The 14660-nt window shown below is 31.2% G+C and overlaps 3 protein-coding genes across 3 annotated transcripts; 2 read left to right on the top strand and 1 right to left on the bottom strand.

Annotated features, from left to right (window-relative positions):
* Positions 1 to 570: 570 nt before the first annotated feature.
* OCT59_012451 (uncharacterized protein) lies at positions 571 to 870 on the top strand (the record flags this gene model as incomplete). Its single annotated transcript, XM_066134478.1, has 1 exon — positions 571 to 870. The coding sequence occupies one exon, from the start codon at positions 571 to 573 to the stop codon at positions 868 to 870; it is 300 nt and encodes a 99-aa protein (XP_065989740.1).
* A 2937-nt stretch (positions 871 to 3807) lies between these two features.
* Positions 3808 to 6111, bottom strand: OCT59_012450 (uncharacterized protein; the record flags this gene model as incomplete). The annotated part of the gene is made up of 8 exons (XM_066134477.1): positions 3808 to 3912; positions 3983 to 4154; positions 4256 to 4347; positions 4423 to 4635; positions 4730 to 4981; positions 5071 to 5426; positions 5508 to 5569; positions 5972 to 6111. The coding sequence occupies 8 exons, from the start codon at positions 6109 to 6111 to the stop codon at positions 3808 to 3810; spliced, it is 1392 nt and encodes a 463-aa protein (XP_065989739.1).
* A 561-nt stretch (positions 6112 to 6672) lies between these two features.
* Positions 6673 to 7235, top strand: OCT59_012449 (uncharacterized protein; the record flags this gene model as incomplete). Its single annotated transcript, XM_066134476.1, has 2 exons — positions 6673 to 6813; positions 6894 to 7235. The coding sequence occupies 2 exons, from the start codon at positions 6673 to 6675 to the stop codon at positions 7233 to 7235; spliced, it is 483 nt and encodes a 160-aa protein (XP_065989738.1).
* Positions 7236 to 14660: the final 7425 nt, after the last annotated feature.

The raw sequence follows: 14660 nt of genomic DNA, 5'->3' as shown, positions 1-14660 counted from the left end.
TCATTAACGTCTTAATGACTTCGTTCGTCCAGGTTTCCTAAAAAAAAAGAAAGGGAACGTTAATTACGTTCCCTTAAGTAAAAATAAAAAAAAAACTTAAAAAAAGAAACGAACTTACCATAGTTCGTTCTTTTTTTAAATCCTGGTCATTAATGGCTTCGTCCACGTTGTAGCCATAGATACTGAAGTAATCGCATAATATGGAGGAATAATATGGAATAAAAGATCAAACAATAGAAAGTCACATGATTGGATAAAATTAACCGGAAAGGATAAACTTTTAGGAGAAGGAATGATCTACACGATGTAATGTTTATTAAATAATTAACGGAGAACCAATAGATCAAGTAGGGAGTTGATCGATGTGGCTTAGCAACCAGTTTATCAAGTTCAACAATAAGAACAATTAGGAGGAGTAATCATAAGCCACAAATGATAAATCATATAAAAAGGAAGGATAGCGAATTAAGGGAACAAAAAAATAAAAACATGTAAAATATTGATGAACTGCAGCCGCAGTAGAAGAATAGCTGACGAGACGCAGTAGAAAAGATAGCACAGCCACAAAAGATGGATCTTTACGATATAATATTTGAAAGATTATTTTATTTTGAAGAAAAGATAGCACAGCCACAAAAGATGGATCTTTACGATATAATATTTGAAAGATTATTTTATTTTGAAGAAAAGATAGCACAGCCACAAAAGATGGATCTTTACGATATAATATTTGAAAGATTATCTTATTTTAAAGAAAAGATAGCACAGCCACAAAAGATGGATCTTTACGATATAATATTTGAAAGATTATTTTATTTTAAAGAAAAGATAGCACAGCCACAAAAGATGGATTATATCTTTACGACATAATATTTGAAAGATTATTTTGAAGAAAAGATAGCGTATTAAAATAGTATAACATATTAGAAAAGATAATATATAAATAGCATATAAGATAGCGCATAAAAGGGAACACATAACATAAAATATTAGAAAGAAATAAGAAGTAAGAAAAGAAAGAATAAGAAAGTTGGTTTAAATAGGAGCGGAATGGGAGGTGAATTCCACAGTCGTCAGATATGATGTAAAACTTTAAGTAAATTAGTTAATTGTGAATTTTATGAAGAATAAATAAAATACCCTTTATATGAAAATTAATTGTTTCGATTGTTTTTGTTACTATTTTCTTATGATGAAAAAGTAATTTTGTTTAATTAATTGTTAGTAAAGCGTAATGTTATTTTAAAGGTAATAGGTTCGCCCTAAACTTTATTGTAATGTTCGCTTAATTAATTTTAATTGGACAAATTCATGGTGAATTTAATGTCATAACAAGAATTATGAAATGAATAAAATATAAACTTTCGTAAAGAGAACTATCGTAAATTTGAAAGAGAAAGGATGAAATATCGTGGCGAGAGCTATCGCAATTTGAAAGTTAAGTAGTAATAAAACTAAACCAAGCAAGAATATTAATGTTTCGTGAAGAATGAATATACGTTAAAGCATGGAAGTTTTGTTTACCGCCGGGTGGCAGACGGGGGTGACAACGTCCAGGTTTCCTAAAAAAAAAAAGGGAACATTAATTACGTTCCCTTAAGTAAAAATAAAAAAAAAAACTTAAAAAAAGAAATGAACTTACCATAGTTCGTTCTTTTTTAAATCCTGGTCGTTAATGGTTTCGTCCACGTCCAGGTTTCCTAAAAAAAAAGAAAGGGAACGTTAATTATGTTCCCTTAAGTAAAAATAAAAAAAAAAACTTAAAAAAAGAAACGAACTTACCATAGTTCGTTCGTTTTTTAAATTCTGGTCGTTAATGACTTTGTCCACGTCCAGGTTTCCTAAAAAAAAGAAAGGGAACGTTAATTACGTTCCCTTAAATAAAAAATAAAAAAAAACCTTAAAAAAAAGAACGAACTCACCATAGGTTCGTTCTTTTTTTTTAAATCCTGGTCGTTAGGCTTCGTTCATCCAGGCTTCCTAATAAAAAGAAGGGAACCATTAATTAAGTTCCCTCAAGTAAAAATAACAAAAAAAAGAAACGAACTTACCTAGTTCATTCTTTTAAATCTTGGTCATCCGGCGTCCGTTCGTCCAGGAAAGGGTTTTAAAAAAAAAATCTGATCTGAAATCTGTTCAGATCGGATCAGATTTTCTCGTGTTTGATCTGATCTGATCTGAATCTGATCGGATCAAATTTTTTTTAAATCCGATCTGATCTACGGATCAAAATTTTGAAAACTGAACCGATCTGGCTAGGATCAAATCTGCAGATCCCAGATCAGATCAGATTTTTTTCGGAGCACTAGTAGAGGTGAGCAATAAAGAGAAGAAAGAGATTAAATCTGAAGAAGAGAGAAAATTTTAACAGGAAATTGTAAATATTGAGGATGTAAATTTTAACAAGTGAAATTTCTAACAAAATATAATTACCTTCATCCAATGCTCGGTTTTGCTTTTGGACATTCCAGTTTACTGTATTAATTAATCCTTTATTTTATTCGTCATAAAAGTACTAATAATAATAATTATGCGTTAATTTCTATGATGTTTGTTGTGTTTGTTGACACCTTAAATGTGAATATTTTCATCAGTATCATTACGCAGTTAACTGATGGTATCATTTGATATTCTTACCTAAATATTTAAATGACACGATGATTGATTAATTTAATGTATGTATTTCTTGATTGATTGTAATCAGTATCACTAACTGTTAACATTGTGTAAACCATGCAATACGTCAAGCAATACTGTATTGTTAAATATTGTTAATATTATTAAAGCACATAGTCAATTTATTGTTAAACAAGTTAATATAATAAATCAACATGTAAAAAACCTTAATGTTTTTATATAAATTAACCTACTTTGCTAGCGTCAAATAAAAAACTTATTCACCATAAATCAATTTCAAAAAATGGCTATATACTCGTGCCCACATTGTGAAAGAGTCTTCAGTCGTCGTGCTTCTCTACAAAATCATGTGAAAACTCACGATGATATAATTGATAAAGTTCTTAGAGAAATTGCTGAAGAAGTAGAACATAAACAAGAGGAAGTGGGTGACAATGAACGACTTGAGAAGGTGAGCTACAAAGAAAAAGAGGAAAAGAGCACTGGTAAAAAAATGATTTATCCTACACATATCTTACACATATTGGGTACTCAAAATGTAGAAAATCATACACAAATAATACACATATCATACACATATCGGGTACTAATATATATATCATACATATATCAGGTACCTGATAGGTATACTATATATATAAGTACCCGATCACTGGTCGAAATAGGACAATTCGACCTAAATTTGACCAGGTCGAATATAGGTCAAATGACAATCTAACCTGTGTCAAATTAAGGTCGAATTTTCGGGCGCATTTAGGGTGCCAATCATCTCAAATTCGGAAAGGATATTCAGCTAAAATTAGACTCAAATTCGGAAAGGATATTCGGCTAAAATTAGACCTATATTAGGACGTTATTACATATTTGTTCGACCCTAAAAAAAAACCATATTCGACTACTATATGTAACCCGAATATTATTGATAAATAGAGTTTTCAAGGACGAATAATAAAGCATAGTATAAGCAAATAAAACCCGTTTATTTTATATTTTATATATATTGACGTATAGTAATATAATTATATAAATCAACCCATGTACATAATAATATATAAACCCCAATAAACCAACCATATTAAGCCAAAAAAAGAAATATAAAATATACTAATAATACCATATAATAAAAAATAAACCCAATAAACCAACCAAAAAAAAGAAATATAAAATATACTAATTATATTTGTCGGCTTCAAAGATTTCATAAATTTCCTCGTCTTCTTTTGCTTCTTTTGTGGCTTTTTCTTTGCCTTTTTGACTCCTTTCGGCTCTTTGTTGCTAATATGATATAAACAAAATTAATTAGCGATATTTGCGATGTAAAAATATTAAAAACAATTAAACTTACTGTCGTCGAACTTTCACCAATCTCATCCAAATCTTCGGGTCTAATCGAATTCATTTCCGCTGAATTTAACAAGAAATCTGAATATGGCTCCGTTAAATTCAGCTCCATTGGCTCACAATCTTCGTAAGATTGAATCAAATCATCAATCACATCATCAGCCGCGTCATATTCGCTAACGTTATTTGTTTCGTTGGTTCATCAGTTTCGTACATTTTCGCTTTATCGAGTGCCCATTCGGGCGTATTCTTGAGAGGTTCACTAGACGTAAAATACATGTCATCATCATAAATTCTCTCTCTTTGCTTTTTTGCGTGTTGAATATATTCTGCTTCAGGGTCCAATACGTTTCGTAATAGGTGTTTTAACTATTTAAAACAAAGATAAACTTTATATATCGAATAAATATTAAAATAGGTTAATAGCAATAATCACTTTAATACCTTGTTCGAACGCCATTCCCGATCGTATACATGCAGGAACCGCTTGTTATTAGGCAATTTCTGTCTTGATTCGTTTTCGGAATCTGATTGCTCAATCGAATGACAATCATTCTGTAGGAGCATTGGTAATAATTCATCTTTATCGAATTCCTGTATGTTGGCATCATTTCTTTCGTATAATTTTATTGCGGCCTTTACTCGTCTATTTTTTTTCTGTCGAATATATAAAGATTAATTTCAAATGACTAAAAAAAAAAGAAGTGTATTAAAATAAAATACTCCTCACTTCGGACAATCGCGCATTTACGTGCATTCTTTGATCTATTTTGTCTAATTGGCCTGATTGTTGTTTCCGTTGTCTATCTCTTTTATGCTTGTGCATCGATCGTAACCAGTCTGACAATTGGGTTACCGACAGATTATAATGTCCACTCATCAACTTCTTTAATTCAGGTATCAATTTTTTGTATATCTTTGCTGTCTGTTCACTGAAAGTCTTACCATAATCCAACCGATATTCTTTGGGTATTTGACCTTTCAAGAGGTTCTTCATTTCAGCCTAAACAATAAGAGGAAATAATAAAATAATAAAAGCTGTATATATACATTAACACAATTCGGCTGCAAATAGTCTTGTAAAATTCTTACTCTTGCATCTGTAGCGGCAACTTCATCAGGAGATTCCTCTCTCGATTTTAATCTTTTATTGGGACGCTTTGGTGAATATTGCTGCGGAGGATTAATAATCTTTCGAGGTATGTGAAGTTGTTTGGATTGTTGAAGTTCTTCTTGAAGAGCTTTATTTTCTTCACATAATTCATTCGATTCGTTACTAAAAATTTCATTAAAATCCCGTAACATGGAGTTCTCCTCCTCGATTCTACGAACATGGTCTTCTAAATTATCTATTTTTCGTTTCATTCCAGCTACTTTGGACTTTTCTTGTTTTAATTCGTTCTGTAGTCGAAGGGTTTCTTTTTTTAAATTTCCTAACTCAAAATTACCTATTTTAAATTATAAGGATATGTAACAAACAGATGTAATATAATAAATATCAAAATATAAAAATAACAAATTCGATTTACCCGCTTCTTCATTACTTGGTCGATCACTTCTTGGTGCTCCTTCTTCGTGATGTGAACGATAACTTTTTGGTACATTAATATTAGGATATTTTTTAATAATATCTGAAGCCGTTAAATTTCGTTGAGATTGAGATTGAGTTCGACCTATTGAGGCTGAAATATCTGGCAGAATAACGAGTTTAAAGGGAGATGAAGAAACTGTAGTATTAGTATTTTGTGGTGTTAGTGTTGACGAAGTGGTAATATTTCGTGATGCTGATGTTGACGATCATGATGCCGGTGTTGAAGAAGCAATATTTCATGATGCTGATGCTGACGATCGTGATGCCGGTGTTGAAGTGGCAATATTTGGAGGTGTTGGTGTAGACGAAGTGGCAATATTTGGAGGTGTTGCTGTTGAAGAAGCAATATTTTGTGGTGTTGATGTTGACGAAATGGCAATATTTCGTAATGCTGATGCTTACGATCGTAAGTCCAGTGTTGAAGTGGCAATATTTGGAGGTGTTGGTGTTGACGAAGTGGCAATATTTTGTGGTGCTGGTGTTGACAACTCAGCAATATTTGGTGGAGGAGTATTTGGTTTTGATGGTTTCTTATGAGTCATTATTGGTTTTTTTTTTTCAAAAAAAAAAGAAAGAGATTTTTTGTACGGACGAGGAAATTGGTCCACCTTTTATATCTATTTTTTACTATCAAATTAGACTCTCAACAATCAACGATCAATTACACTTAAACATTTGTATCAAATTAGACTCTCAACAATCAACGATCAATTACACTTAAACTTTCGCATCAAATTAGACTTTCAATTAATTAAACAGATCAAATTAGACTTAAACTTTTTCATCAATCAGACTTAAACTTTCGCATCAAATTAGACTTTCAATTAATGAAACTGTTAAATCAAATTAAATAGTATGGTGATACGTATGTTTTATTTTTAAATTCCTATACTTATTCAATTTTCGTTCAATTTTTTGTCTATTTCATCCAATTTTCGTATGGTTTTTTTAATTATACCATCAATATCACTTTAAAAACGGAATATAAAAAATCACAATATTACTAAAAATTCGACATCACTAAAAATTTGATATTAATAATTACAATTTTATTCAACGTAAAAACATATTACAACTTTATCATATCTGACTTTTATCAAAAAATGAATAAAGGGAGAAGAAAATGCATTGCTGCTAATATCTTGGACGAATATAATAATCTGAGTTCTTCAACCTCTGAACGAACTTATGCCGAATTTACGACCAGAAACCAAGATCGAAGGTTCCGTGCTATTGCAGCAATTGTAATGGGAAAATGATTGATCCGCGCACAAAGGAGAGACACGAGCAAATGAATTCTTTAGAACCATTAAATTCCGATAAGGCTCCAACGTCTCAAGAGTTAGTAGAACTGATTGATTTGACAATATCGTTAGAAGAACTACAAGATACGACAATATCGTTAGTAGAACCACAAGATACGACAATACCGTTAGTAGAACTACAAGATACGACAATATCGTTAGTAGAACCACAAGATACGACAATATCTATTGATACATATTCTGATAATGATATGTATGAGGAACAACAATATGTATTTCTTCCACGTAAAAAAAGGTCAAAAACAGGCACACTTCGTCATATTACTGAAGTTGAGCAAGTCGCTGACACTGGTCAAAATTGGTGCTATTGGGTACATATCGGGTACCTGATATGTGTATGATATATGTAATATATGTGTATGATATTTAACAATACTACACATATCGGGTACCTGATATGTGTAGTATAAATGTAGAAAAACGGTGACATATCATGTAAACATCATATACACATCTTACACATATCGGGTAGTCAAATATCATTGACATATCTTATAGATATCATACATTTAACACACACATATCGGGTAGTAAAATATCAGTGATATATATTATAGATATCATACATTTAACACACATATATCGGGTAGTAAAATATGTAAAATATTGGTAATATATATTTTTATTGTATACGTTTGACAATTTCATATTAAAACTAATAGATTTATATCTCTTTTTTTTATTTTAATTTGGGCTAAATGAAATTCAATTTTATTAAAATTTATAAATTTATTTATATAAAAGCAATAATACAAATCTTACACTATCTGTTACGTAAAAATCAAATAAAGTTGAACATAATTATACTATGTAATATGTAAAGTTCTACTGAAAGTAGCAATGATAATAAAATTACCTCTTTGCTTGCTTTTGTTATATCTGTTTATTATTTAAAAGAAATATTAGCGAAAATATTAGTAAGTGTATTAATTAATAAGAGAAAAAAGGAAATGTTAATAAAAACGTTAGTGGTAAATATAGAAAATATTAGTAAAATGTTAGTAGTAAAAAAGAAAAGTTAGTAAAATAGAAAATATTAATAGGAGAACGTTAATAAAAACGTTAGTAGTATTTAATATTAATAGAAAATGTTAGTAATAGAAAACATTAGTGGGAGAAAAGAAAAAAATATTAGAACGTCAATAGAAAATATATATATAAAAAGAAAAAAACAAGTATAATGAAAATATACCTTTATGTTTATTTCTAAGTATAAAAATAAAAAAAAAATATTAATAATATTATTTCATAATAACTAAGTAAAGAGTTTGTTTAGTTTGTTTTAAATAATAAAAAAGTTTAAGAAAAAGGTTTTTACGACGGAAAGAAAAAAAAAATAAACACAGTGCGAAATATAAACACTTAAATTATGTGATCAATCGCCTGATTACAATAACAAATTCTGATTGGGCGATTGGGCCATAGATTTTATGTCAATCCGGATTAATAAAAATGCATTTAACGTTCATGCAAACTTTGTACTACTCACTATGCTATTTATACTAGAATTACACTGCAAGTTAAACTCTTTATCACTTTAAATAATACAAAACCCTACTTATATATACCATTACACCCATTCACTAACCATTTAATTTAGGTTTTTTATTAATTTAAAACCTATAATAATGCATAAGATATAATCCTTTATAATTCAGTTAACAATTAATAATTTTATGATGGAAAAGAAATGAATATGTGAAAAAGGGATGAAGTGAATGAAAGTGAATTAAAAGGACAATGTGAAAAATGAAATTGGAGTAAAAGGATGATGAAAATGAAATAGAAGTGAAGAGATGATGAAAAATGAAATAGGATGACAAAAAACAAAATGGGAGTGAAATGGAATGATGTAAAACAAAATGGAACGATGGAAAATAAAATGGAATTGAAGGAGATAATGAAAAAATAAAATGGGAGTGAAATGGGATGATGAAAACAAAATGGAAAAGAAATGAAATGATGTAAAACAAAATGAAACAATATAAAGCGAATTGAGATGATAAAAAATGAAGTGGAATGTTGCAAAACGATATGGAGTGATAAAAAACGATATGGAATGATATGGAGCGATATGGAGTGATGAAAAACGATATGGAGCAATATGGAGTGATGAAAAATGATGTGGAGCGATATGGAGTGATGAAAAATGATATGGAGTAATATGGAGTGATGAAAAATGATGTGGAGCAATATGGAATGATGAAAAACGATATGGAGTGATATGGAGTAATGAAAAATGTTATGAAGCGATGTGGAGTGATTGATGAAAACGATATGGAGCGATGTGGAGTGATAAAAAATGATATGGAGCGATGTGGAGTGATGAAAAATGATATGGAGCGATATAGAGTGATGAAAAACGATATGGAGTGATGTGGAGTAATGAAAAACGAAGTGATGAAAATGATATGGAGCAGTGTGGAGTGATGAAAAACAATATGGAGCGATGTGGAGTGATAAAAAATGATATGGAGCGATATAGAGTGATGAAAAACAATATGGAGCGATATGGAGTGATGAAAAACAATATGGAGCGATATGGAGTGATAAAAATGATATGGAGCAGTGTGGAGTGATGAAAAACAATATGGAGCGATGTGGAGTGATAAAAAATGATATGGAGCGATATGGAGTGATGAAAAACGATATGGAGCGATATGGAGTGATGAAAAATGATATGGAGCGATATGGAGTGATGAAAAATGATATGGAGCGATATGGAGTGATGAAAAATGATATGGAGTGATATGGAGTGATGAAAAACGATATGGAGCAATATGGAGTGATGAAAAATGATATGGAGCGATATGGAGTAATGAAAAATGATATGGAGCGATGTGGAGTGATGAAAAATGATATGAAGCGATGTGAAGTGATGGAAAATAATATGGAGCGATGTGGAGTGATGAAAAATGATATGGAGCGATATGCAGTGATGAAAAATGATATGGAGCGATATGGAGTGATGAAAAATGATATGAAGCGATATGGAGTGATGGAAAACAATATGGAGCGATGTGGAGTGATGAAAAATGATATGGAGCAATATGGAGTGATGAAAAATGATATGGAGCAATATGGAGTGATGAAAAACGATATGGAGCGATATGGAGTGATGAAAAATGATATGGAGCGATGTGGAGTAATGAAAAATGATATGAAGCGATGTGGAGTGATGGAAAACAATATGGAGCGATATGGAGTGATGAAAAACGATATGGAGCGATATGGAGTGATGAAAAACGATATGGAAGCAAAAGGGACGATGATAAATGAAAAGGATAATTAAAAACAAAATAAGAACAAAGGGAATCATGATAGAAAAATAAAATGGAGGCGAAGGGAATAATGAAATAATAAAAACAAAAGGAGCGAAAAAAATAATAGAAAATAAATAAAAAGAGAGTGAAATGGATATAGAAAATGAAAAGGGAATAAAGTGGATGATAGAAAATAAAAGAAACTGTTAGTATCATTTTCAATAAAGAAAACAATAAAATAGCAAAATACTAGTAATAAAAGTGAGTCTTACCTTAAACTCTTTGAAGTTATTTGAAATTGTTGTTTTCTGAAAAACAAGTTAACAAGTTAGCATAAAGAAAAAGAACATTAAACTAGCGAAGTAATAAGAAAATAAAAAAATCTTACCTTAAGAAATTCCAGAAAAAGCTGGCCATTTTGGAAATAATACTACAAGAAAGCAAAAAATAAAATATGTGCTACGCGTTTGTGTAATATGAAATCATCTGGTGAATTTTACTGGGATAAATTTAAAAATTTTGATTAAAGTGAAATTCACCGGAGTCCGGAGGGGCAACGTGAATCTAGGTTCGGTAAGCAACTGAAATCGACACTGCTATATTCGGTTTATCATCATATAAAAAAAAATTCATTTTTTTTTATATTTTCTTTTATTTTTTTTTTGTAGGTCGGACTCTTATTTTTTGTAGAACGTCGGACCCTTAGAGACCAGGACGAACTGTACCTACACAATAAAGGTAATGTGAGAGAAGGAGGCCAGGGTTACTGTTTTGTAATTAAGAAACATTTTTAACGTTTCTTTCTTTTTTTTGTAAAACTAGGATGCCGGACTCTTGAAAATAAACCCGGATTTGGATAATGTAAGGAATAGGGAATGGGAATTTTTTCTTTAATATTAAAAAAACGTACTAACGTTTCTTTCTTTATTTTTTTTTGTAGGACTAGGACGCCAGATTCTTGAAAACGAACCCGGACTTGGATAATGTAAGGAATAGGGAATGGGGAATTTTTTCTTTAATATTAAAGAAACGTACTAACGTTTCTTTATTTTTTTTGTAGGACTAGGACGCCGGACTCTTGAAAACGAACCCAGACTTGGATAATGTAAGGAATAGGGAATGGGGAATTTTTTCTTTAATATTAAAGAAACGTACTAACGTTTCTTTCTTTATTTTTTTTGTAGGACTAGGATGCCAAACTCTTGAAAACGAACCTGGACTTGGATAATGTAAGGAATAGGGAATGGGGAATTTTTTCTTTAATATTAAAGAAACGTACTAACGTTTCTTTCTTTATTTTTTTTGTAGGATTAGGACACCGGACTCTTGGAAACAAATCGAACCCGGACTTTGAATGTAAGGAATAAGGGAAGGGGAGAGTGGTGTTTTGTAATTATGAAACATTTTTAATGCTTCTTTCCTTTTTCTCTTGTAGGACGCCGGACTCTTACGAATCTGAACTTATGCAGCAAAGGTACCGGGAGAAGGGAATTCTTTTGATATTAAAGATGGAAACATACTAATGTTTCTTTTTTTTGATCCTTGTAGGGTTTAGCTTGCTGGAATGACACTTTGAATGGGCAAACATTTCTTTAAGGGTGGCGTTTGAAATTGACTTTGAGAAACGTTTTAACGTTTCTTTTTTTTTCTCTATTAAGTTTTAATAGTTGTTTATTGGAATCGAACCAACTGGAACATTGTTCCAAACTATTAACAACAAATTAATGTAAAATAATAAATGTATTCAAAAATAAAATGTATTTAAAATAAATATAAATAATTTTATAAATTGTATACATAAATAACATACTATTGGAGTTTTTTTTCATGTAAAAATTTCAGGTTACCTGATTACCCGAAGTGACCTGAATTAACCTGAATATTTTCAGGTCAGACGGGTCAGGTCAGGTCAGAATAGGTTACCCGACCTGACCTGACCCGTTCAGAGCTCTCGCTCACTCCAAGGAGTCCGGCAACCTAAAAAAACAAGAGAAAGAAACGTTAGTAACGTTTCTTTAATATTAAAATAATCACCTTTCCAACTTACATTCTAAAGTTTGAGATAGTCCAAGGAGTCCAAAACCTAAAAAAACAAGAGAAAGAAACATTAGTAACGTTTCTTTAATATTAAAATAATCCGCATCTTTCCAACTTACATTCCAAAGCCCAGGTTCGTTCAAAGAGTCTGGCAACTTAAAAAAATAGAGGTAAGGATATAAAAGGAATATGAAATTTTTTTTTATTAAAAATAGATTGATCGACCGGTATGACGGTTAATCAAATTTAGATTATCAAATTCTACTAATAGAATATCGATATCGATATATCAAAATGTATCATACAAATATTAGTACCCGATATATATTAGAAATATATATATATCTGATTATATAGGTGCCCGAAATATACCAGTATATATCGGTGACATATTGGGTACCCGATATGTACCCGATATATGTAAATACCCGATATATATCTGATTAGTCACCGATATATAGGTGCCCGATATATACCCGATAGCATAGATTTTGACCAGTGTGAATCAACTGAATATGACACGGATGATATCTACACTAGTGAATCTTCGGCACAAGAAGATTCTCCTAATAATGATGATAACGAATTTTCAAGTAATTTTGAGAATTATTCTCATCCTATGTTCGACATACCAGATATTTCAGACACACCGAATATTTCAGAATTACCAACAGATGAACTAATTAAGGGGATTTTGATTTGGATTATGAAGTTCAGGTCGAGTCATAATATACCAAATACCGCAATTGAAGAATTAATACAATTTATTAAAATAATATTGAAAGTGTGTAAAAATATCAATCCCGAATCATTTCCAAATTCATTATATATGTTAAGAAAAGCGTTAGGACTTATCGATCGATTTACGCAATTTGCAGCTTGCCAAAAATGCCACAAATTATACAAAAAAAAGGATATAATATCAAATGATGATAATACTATTATGAAATGCAGCCATGTCGAATTTCCAAATTCGGCCACAAAGAGATTAAAGCAATGTCAAACTCCTTTAGGAAAAAAAATTTCTTTAAATAATAGTATATCAATTGTTCCTGAATTAATTTATCCGGTCTCGAGTATACAACAGCAGCTTTCTAGTATGTTCAAGCGACCAGGATTTGAAGAATTATTGCGGCATTGGACTCGTTGTTCAGTAATTGATAATGTTTTATCAGACATATACGACGGGCAAATTTGGCAAAATCTTAAGGAATCAAACGAACAAGGGTCAAATAACTTTTTCCGACCGGACAAGACTGATACTCATCTAGGATTAATGATAAATTTGGATTGGTTCCATCCGTACGAAGGAACGATTTACAGTACAGGTGTAATATACGCAATAATATGTAATCTACTTTGGGATGTTCGATTTAAGCCTAAAAATATGCTTATACTCGGCATATTACCAGGGCCCAATGAGGTTAAATTACATAGAGTAAATCATTACCTTTCACCAATAATCATGGAATTAGAATCACTTTGGGAAGGTGTGATTCTTAATCGCACTTATGAATGTCCAAATGGCAAAGATATTCGAGCTGCATTAATAATTGCTTCGTGCGATATTCCTGGAGCTCGAAAATTATGCGGGCACATCTCTGCCCTTGCATCATGCCATCGATGCGAAAAAGGGCCAATAATCGCAATTTTGGTGGTATGGCGGATATGAGCAACTGGTTTATCATGAAAGATCCAGTCGAGCATTGTCAAAAGGCTTTAGAATGGCGACGATGCAAATCTAACGCAGAAAGAGAGAGATTTGTCAAGGAGAATGGCGTAAGGTGGTCTGAAATATTAAGACTGCCGTATTTTGATCCGATTCGTTTTGTTGTTGTAGATCCGATGCATTGCCTTTTTCTAGGAATCTCTAAATGGATAACAAAACGAATATGGATTGACGAAGGTGTATTAACAGAAAAAGATCTTCAATCAATTCAAAAGAAAATAAACGAATTTAAAGTACCATCAGATTTGGGACGAATTCCTGGTAAAATCCATTGTGGTGAAGGGTTTTCTAACTTTACCGCTGACCAATGGCGCAACTTTTTCCTAATATATGCCACTGTTGCTTTATGGAATCATCTTCCGGGTAAAGATCGCAAAATTCTTACGTATTTCGTAAGAGTTTGTACGATTTTGGTTAGACGAATTGTGGAGATTAACGATATGAAAGAAGCCCATGAACTTTTGATAAAGATAATTAAATTGATCGAAGAATGCTATGGCGAAGAAAAAATAACGCCAAACCTCCACCTATCATTACATCTATGCGAGTGCTCTTACGATTACGGACCTCTGTATTCGTTCTGGTGCTTTAGCTTTAATCGAATGAATGGCTTATTAGGTAATTCAAATTTAATTGTGTCAATTTTTCGAATTATATTATTTTATTTAGCAAAGATTAATAATAAATTATTTATTAGGATCTTTGCCTAATAGCCACCACCAAATCGAACCTGAACT

Source organism: Rhizophagus irregularis, chromosome 2 (assembly GCF_026210795.1).
Source record: "Rhizophagus irregularis chromosome 2, complete sequence".
NCBI lineage: Eukaryota > Fungi > Glomeromycota > Glomeromycetes > Glomerales > Glomeraceae > Rhizophagus > Rhizophagus irregularis.
Note: the sequence above shows the minus strand (reverse complement) of the source record. Positions and strands in the feature narration are given on the sequence as shown.